An 8,626-nucleotide genomic window follows, 5' to 3' on the forward strand; every position below is an offset into this window, starting at 1 on the left:
ACTCTCAGGAGATACTGTCTAAGCATTTGAAAATTATATATTAAACGAACAACTAATTATTTATTTTTATAACTCAGTGGCATTTATTAAAAAATGTCCTAAAAATAATAGCAATGACACAGAACAGTCATTTCAGAGATATTTTCAATTGATTCAGCTCACATGTGAAATGGAAATGACTCTTTACAAACCAGTAATTCAACTCTTAAAGAAAGATAAACTTCCTGATTAATCACAGCATGATCAAAAGCAGACAAAAGGGAGGAACTCGAGATGGTTTAACCACAGGTTTAAAAAATGCAAACAATCACAGTAGTTTAGATGCCTCTGATCAATTCTCTATCAACCCTATTAAAACATTAATTTACTCACACACAAATATACACGGCTTTCTAAATGCAGACATACCATAGAAGTCTATGGTTTTTATATATATATATATATATATATATATATATATATATAAAGCCTATTTTAATTACTACAGACTCACCCAAACCCACACCCTATCCTGGCCCACAAAGATAAAAAAAAAAAAAACATATTTATTTAAACCACTGTATTTCAATTATATATAAACAAATTATGAAAGAGTTCCTTTCTGTTTCTGTTCTTTTATTTTTATATTTGTATTCTCTGAAAATAATGCATGTTGATTTGAATATATATATACCTCCCTAAATTGATAAATTAAAATAATGAAAGAAATAGTAAGATAAGTAAAATAAATAATTTATATAATTTATATTCTTCTTATTGTGTTTGGGTGCGGAACTATATATATATATATATATATATATATATATATATATATATATATATATATATATATATATATATATATATATATATATATATATAAAGATGTGTGTGTGTGTGTGTGTGTGTGTGTGTGTGTGTGTGTGTTTATATATATTTCTTATATTGAAATCCAACTAAGACTACAAGATAACAAGGAACTACAAGGAACCAAGATAGACCAAACTACTATTTAAAAGTAAAAGACGCCTTTGATGATGAGAAACATCAGCCAAACAGCCGAGGATGAGGTGGCGTTTAATTAAGTCTGTAGTGCCTCCTAGCGATCTTACAACGACATTGCAACAGATTTTTTTTCCTCCACAGTGGCGGATCTACACGGAGGCCTAGGGAGGCCCGTGCCTCTGTAGACATGTCACTGGCCACCCCCGTGCTGAAAAAAAAGTAATATGATTTTACACGCGAGCGCCAAAAGCGGAACTAATGTGACGCAACGTTCTACACGGGTAAATTAGTGCAGGGCACCCAAACACTTAATCATATTCAGGGATGCAAACATCGCGCTTTTCGGCGCCTCCCGTTTTTTTCACATCAGTTTGGGTGACTTGGTCATCTGAAGCAATTTCATAGCTTAATGTTATGGACAGGAGACTATTTACATCATTAAATTAAAGTTTATGGAAACCTTGTTTTCCCTCCTCTGCGGCTGTCAATCATTCTCCATTCAATATTCAAATAGCACGCACCTCGTCCATTTACAGCAGGATGCATGGTAAAACTCTCTCCAATATTATATAATCACATTATAATGTTTGATCTGTAGATAAAAGGCTGTGGATTTGCATAAAATGACTTTTATTTTGTGTATTTTGTATTTTATGTTTGTTGCTGTTTTTAAAAGACTCGCTTGTGCCTGTTAAACTTTTTTAAAACCACTTTGTGAGCTCAGTTTTGAAGCGTTTCATATTATCATGGTTTTGCGCACTGAAAGATTATTAAAAGCTTATTATATTTTTAGCCTGCACAATACATTTAAAATAAGCATAATTAAACTGTATATTATTTCTGTGTAATGTAGTGTAAGCATTATAAATATATACACTTCTGAATTCTTGACATACATCTATAAATATTAAATTGTGAAATGTATGATTGTCTGATTGAATTTTATAAGAGTACTAATAGTAATTTGTTTTTATTAACATGTTTAGATTGTGTAAAATTACTGTGTAGATTTTTTCAAGAATTACTTTTTGTATTTATTTGCATTACATTTAAATAAAATATGTTGCCATTTTTAATGTGCCCCTCTGGTTAAACACTGGCCCCTCCTTGGCCCCCCTAGTAAAATTTGTCTAGAGCCGCCACTGGTCACTCAAATGACTCAAATGATTCGCGAACCCGCTCTGAAGTCACGATCTGACTCAAATGATGCAAATGATTCGCGAACCCGCTCTGAAGTCCAGATCTGACTCAAATGATTCGCGAACCCAAGTCGCGATCTGACTCAAATGACTCGCGAACCCGCTCTGAAGTCACGGTCTGACTCAAATGACGCAAATGATTCGGGAACCCGCTCTGAAGTCCCGATCTGACTCAAATGATTCGCGAACCCAAGTCGCGATCTGACTCAAATGATTCGCGAACCCGCTCTGAAGTCCCGATCTGACTCAAATGATTCGCGAACCCAAGTCGCGATCTGACTCAAATGATTCGCGAACCCGCTCTTAAGTCAGGATGTGGTATAGTTTCCACATACTTGTCTAAGTCCAATTTAAATAAAGAAAAAAAAAAGGTTTATAGCCAGTAAACTTTTGTTTATAAATGTGAAATTTAGCTAACAGGAAACATAAATTAATTATGTAATATTTTCCAGTATTCTATTTTGAATGGTCTAACAATCCAAATGAAAACAAAAAGAGAAGTCACTTACAAAATAACACTGAATAAATGCCAAAAATTCTGACCAAAATTTTTCAGTGTAGGAGCATTGCCAAAATAAATGAATGAAGACTTCTTCAGAAGAATGACAAAAACAGCAACTCACGTCAATGTCTAACTTTAGTTGGGTAACATTTGTGAATTAACTTAAATGTTATTTATTTTACATTGTTGGTCAGCAGATATTTATGAGGCAAGGTCCATACTTTCTCCCAAGATATATTCTCCACAATGCTATACCAATAAGTTATTATGTAAGGAATTGATATTTCATATTATCATGGTTTTGCTCACTGAAAAATTATTAAAAGCTTATTATATTTTTAGCCTGCACAATACATTTAAAATAAGCAGAATTTAATTGTATATTATTTCTGTGTAGTGTAGTGTAAGCATTATAAATATATACACTTCTGAATTATTGACATTTATATAAAAATATTAAATTGTGAAATGTATGATTGCCTGATTGAATTTTATAAGAGTAGGCTACTAATAGTAATTTGTTTTTATTAACATGTTTTATTTATTAACAAGTAATTTTTTCAAGAATTACTTTTTGTATATATTTGCATTACATTTAAATAAAATTTTTAATGCGCCCCTCTGGTTAAACACTGGCCCCTCCTTGGCCCCCCTAGTAAAATTTGTCTAGAGCCGCCACTGTTCCTCCACAAAATACTGATGCACAAGATATGTAGCAAGCAGATAGTAATGCTTTAGTAATGCTTTATTTTAAGAATTTTATTTGCAGACACACTGTATATTCGGGCACAGTTATTTTCCCTATAAATATTAATTTAACAATATAATAATGTGCCTCCAATGTAATCCCAAGAAATACAATCATAACAAAAATATAGATACTAAATTATTAAATGTACAGTGTCAAAAAATAAAATAAAAAATAAAATATTAATTAATAATAATAATTATATATATAAACCTACATAACTGACTGTACAACTGTAAAGAGATTAGATATTAGAATAAAATATGCAATTGTTTATGGAAATGATTATTAATAACGATTGTATTTTTTAAACCCCAGAGTAACAACCTCTCATAGTCTATCAAGAAAGACAAATATTTTTGCTTTTCTCTCTCATTGCTCTCATGTTTATAGCTTTCTAATAAACCTTGCACTGTATACTTATGTAAGGTATGTGTGCAAAAGAGTGCACAAACAGCGAGAATTTTTCTGATTGGCCTGTTTTGTTGGCTTCCTGAGATTATAGTGTCTGACGTCTTTTAAAAATAATATCTGTCATCTCTGTTCATCAGTCACTTCAGTTGCTGTGGTGTTTATCTGTAGCAGACAGGAAGAAAATTGTGATTAAAACAGGAAGCAAGCTTTCAACTAATGCATCTTATGTTTCTTATATCTTTCCCAATGTAATTATTAAATGAAATGCACAATTGCTCATCCTACTGTATATGTGTATTTTCATGGAGTGACCTGAAAGACCCAAATTCCGAATCTTCTGTGACTGAAAAGTTTTGATGCCCATAACCTCCTGAAATAATATAGTAATTATTTTCAGTTATGTAGTTCTCACATCGTTCCCCATGTTTGAGAGTTTCATATTGTACAGCTGCTGAAGTATATTTACTAAAGCATGCACAAAGCAACAGACAAATATCATACCTCTTGATGTAAAATCAAAGAAGTCATCTTCAAATAATTCAAATTTTTTGCTTGATGTTCTGCCAATATTAGAGCACAGTGTTATTTGTATGATTTTTTGTTTTGGTCTTTGAATAAGTCACAGAAACAGTTGAATACAGACCTCTTGGCTCTGTAGAACACCACAATCATCACGGCTGAAACGATGATAAGTAGAGCAAAAGCTACTAAACAGCCGAAGAGAACAGCGTAGAAACCGGCTCCTCTGCTGTAAAGCTCACACTGAGCTCCATAGTACTTCTCAAAGTAAGAACTGTGACACCTAGACAATTAACAAAATGAGTAGCAGAGGATGGGTTGATAATGTCCTTTGATCAAATGAAAACTGTGCATGTAGTTTTATTAGAATTGGATTTTAAGGACTTACTTGCAGTGTGGTCCATTTATTTCATTTTGGCATGCACCTTGTTGATTGCAGAAGTTGGGATTTTTTTGGCATGGTCCCACACATACCCATGCTCCATCATCAAGCTCTACAGTTAAGCTTGTAAAATTCACAGTGCATTGCACAAACTGATGTAGATCTGAAATATCTACATGCAACAAAGATAAAAAATAAATAAATCGGATTTTCAAATGAAAGATCTCTCTAAATCAATACAATAGTCATTTGAAGCCATATTACACATATTAATCCATGTGTCCCTTAAGTTAAGTCATGCTTTTTTGAAAATATATTAAATCAAGGTCATCTACCACCACCCTAAAAAAAGTAACTTACTTGATATTTCTACTGTCGCCATGATAATTTGGGCATTTTGGATGGAAGCATTGCCGAGAGCTATGCTGAGACTTTTTAACGAATCTGAGTCATTAAAGATTTTTTCCAGGGTGGGACCCAAATCGTTATTTAGAAACATTATTTGTGAGTTGTTGTTGGGATAGTTATACAATGCAATACTTTCAGCAATGACACTTCCTTGTCTAGATGAGAAAAATACATGCCACATATTAATTCGTTTTTTGCTTAGAAAATACTTTTAAATGTATGAAATTCAAGAGAAATCAACTTACCTTAGACTACGTATTTGCACATCCTTGAAATTTTTTGCATCTGCTCTTTTACAAAGGATTGAAAGCTGTCAGTAAAAGATAAATAAATACAATTTAGCAAATATGCAAATAAAAAATATAAAGTATTACAAAATAAGCTTCATGATGACATGAAACACTTTGATATATGTCTTGAATTAGATTACTAAGTAGGGTTGTCCAAGTTAACGTATGCATTATTGCAGTAAATACATTTATCTAATTTGTCTTCAGATATTTTTCACTTCTATTAAGTTTTAAATGCCTTTTAAAGTTGTCTACTGCAAATATCAGTGATACATTTTATAGTGTGGCTTAAGAGTCTGACTACTTCTGAGCCAACTAAAACACAATGTGAAATAATTGTGAGCAAATTTGTGATATTTAAAGTACTTCAGGAAAAGGAACTAGAAAACTTTACCTCACGTTTTAAGATGGAAATGAGTTTTTTTGATTCTGGAGAGTTCACATTTTCATACGCTTTAAGATATTCCATCATAATTCTGAGAGAGATATTTGCATTCCTTGTTGGTATGCTGTCAGCTGCAATTAAGTTGTAGATTTAAAAAAGATGTCAACATGAGTGTGCTAGAAATTTAGACAATTGTTGTGCTAAGTATTTTTGTGATAAAAAAAAAAAATGGATGTCTGTGGGTTGTATCATGTTTTAGCTCTAAAGCATATGCACAAATGGTTTAGCTAAAATGTGACACAACCCACAATACAACTAACTTAAATTGTCACACTTCACAACTTGTTAACATGTTGTTTCCAGTGTTGGGTGATAATCTAATCTAATATTGATTCAGTTACGCACAGCACAGTTAAAAAAAATAAAATACAATAATATATATATATTTACAATAAATATGTAAAACAAGAAAGAAATTAGAGAACACAAAGTGTATTAATGATCATTTATGAATAGTGTGATTAAATACTCACACAAAGTAACCGTAGTGTCATTTGCAAAATTGCAAGTATCTCCAAAAGTGAAATCTTTGCATTTACACTGACATTTCCGAGATGTGACATTGAAGATGCATGGGGACCCGTTGCACTGACAATACTCCAGACAGTTTGGAGTTGTTGAAACTGAGTTGACAGTTGTTATGGATGAATGAGGTTCTGTTGATGTTGATGAGGTTTTCTGGGTACTAGTTTGAGAAGAAGGGCTTGACTGAGCTGAAGTAAAATTGCTTAATGTTTGGGCTGTAACAGTTTGAGTTATTGTTTGATGTGAGATTGGATTGGGTGAAGCAGACGAGCCTGGAGATATTGATCCAGTGGTTTCAAGTGGTGCAAATGTTGAATTAATTGACTGTGTTGAATGTATTTCTGTGCTTGAAATTGAACTAGTTGATTGTGTCTGCTGACTTGTTTGTTCAGCAGGACTTGAAGATGGGATTGATGAGGTAAATGATGAAACAATTTGGCCTTCTGTGGTAGAAGATGATTTTGTAAATAGAGATTGAACCATTGTAGACGATGGTGAAGATGGAGTAGTATCTGTTGTGGATGATGTTAATTCCAATGTTGAATCACTTTCTCTTGTAGATGACTCTACAGTGGCTGTGCTCTTATGGGACACATCTGTTGTAAATGTTGTTGGAGCTGTTGCTGTAGATCCTGATTCTGTGTTAGAAGTATATTGAGTAGTGGGTTTTTGCTGGGTCATTGTTTGTTCTACACTAGATGAGGATATCGCTGTTGTAGATGGCGTGAATTCTGATGTACTTTGTCCTTTTGTTGTGGACGATGGTGAAGATGGAGAAGTACCTGTTGTGGATAATGTAGATTCCGCTGTTGCTCCACTTTCACTTGTAAACAACTTTATTGTGGATGTGCTCATAAGAGATACAGCTGTTGTAGACGATGTTGATGGAGAAAAGGTTGTAGATTCAGATTCAGTAGTAGAAGTATATTGAGTGGTTTCTGTCTGCTGGCTTGTTGTTTGCTCTAAACTAGAAGAAGATATCTCTGTAGATGAAGCAAGTTCTGCTGTTGTCTGTCCTTCAGTTGTAGCTGATGGTGAAGATGGTGTAGAATCTGTTGTAAATGATATTGTACCCAGTGTTGAATCAGTTTCACTTGTAGATGATTCCATTGTGGTTGTACTCATAGAAGATGCAGCTGTTGTAAATGTTGATGGAGCTGTTGTTGTAGATTCTATTTCAGGATTAGAAGTATATTTAGTGGTTGGTTTCTGCTGGCTTGTTGTTTGCTTTAAAGCAAATTCTGATGTTGTCGGGCCTTCTGTTGTAGACGATGATGTAGATGAATCTGTTGTGGATAATATAGATTCCGCAGTTGGTCCCCTTTCAAGTGTAGATAACTCCATTGTGGTTGTGCTCATAGGAGATACAACTGTTGTAAATGTTGATGGAGCTGTTGTTGTAGATTCTATTTCAGGATTAGAAGTATATTGAGTGGTTGGTGTCTGCTGGCTTGTTGTTTGTTCTACACTAGATGACGATATCTTTGTTGTAGATGAAATGTATTCTGACGTTGTCTGTCCTTCAGTTGTAGAAGATGGAGTAGAATCTGTTGGGAATGATGTCGTTCCAAGTGTTAAATCAATTTCACTTGTTGATGATTCAATTGTGGTAGTGCTCATAGAAGATACAGCTTTTGTAAATGTTGATGGAGCTGAAGATGTAGATTCTGTTTCAGTGGTGGAAGAATTTTGAGTAGATTCTGTCTCCTGGCTTGTTGTTTGTGCTGCAGTGGATGGAGATATTGCTGTTGTAGATGAAGTGAATTCTGCTGTTGTTTGTCTGATTGTTGTAGACGATGGTGAAGATGGCGTAGATTCTGTTGTGTATGAAGTTGTTCCAAGTGTCGAATCACTTTCAATTTTAGAAGAATCTACTGTGGTTGTAGTCCTAGAAGATACAGCTGTTGTAAATGTTGATGGAGCTGTTGTTGTAGGTTCTATTTCAGGATTAGAAGTATATTGAGTGGTTGGTGTCTGCTGGCTTGTTGTTTGTTCTACACTAGATGAGGATATCTCTGTTGTAGATGAAATGTATTCTAGCGTTGTTTGTCCTTCAGTTGTAGAAGATGGAGTAGAATCTGTTGGGAATGATGTCGTTCCAAGTGTTGAATCACTTTCACTTGTAGAAGAATCTACTGTGGTTGTAGTCATAGAAGATACAGCTGTTGTAAATGTTGATGGAGCTGTTGTTGTAGATTCTATTTCAGGAT

At 33.7% G+C, this 8,626-nt stretch overlaps 1 protein-coding gene across 1 annotated transcript; it reads right to left on the reverse strand.

The window, feature by feature from the left end:
* Window positions 1–4,128: 4,128 nt before the first annotated feature.
* LOC113055647 (mucin-5AC-like) lies at window positions 4,129–8,352 on the reverse strand. Its single transcript, XM_026222054.1, has 8 exons — window positions 6,365–8,352; window positions 5,841–5,962; window positions 5,402–5,466; window positions 5,109–5,311; window positions 4,755–4,920; window positions 4,491–4,649; window positions 4,349–4,407; window positions 4,129–4,217 (listed from the first exon to the last, which is right to left on the reverse strand). The coding sequence occupies exons 1-8, from the start codon at window positions 8,034–8,036 to the stop codon at window positions 4,129–4,131; spliced, it is 2,535 nt and encodes an 844-aa protein (XP_026077839.1). The 5' UTR covers window positions 8,037–8,352.
* Window positions 8,353–8,626: the final 274 nt, after the last annotated feature.

Source organism: Carassius auratus, chromosome 36 (genome assembly GCF_003368295.1).
Source record: "Carassius auratus strain Wakin chromosome 36, ASM336829v1, whole genome shotgun sequence".
In the NCBI taxonomy this organism is placed as follows: Eukaryota; Metazoa; Chordata; class Actinopteri; order Cypriniformes; family Cyprinidae; genus Carassius; species Carassius auratus.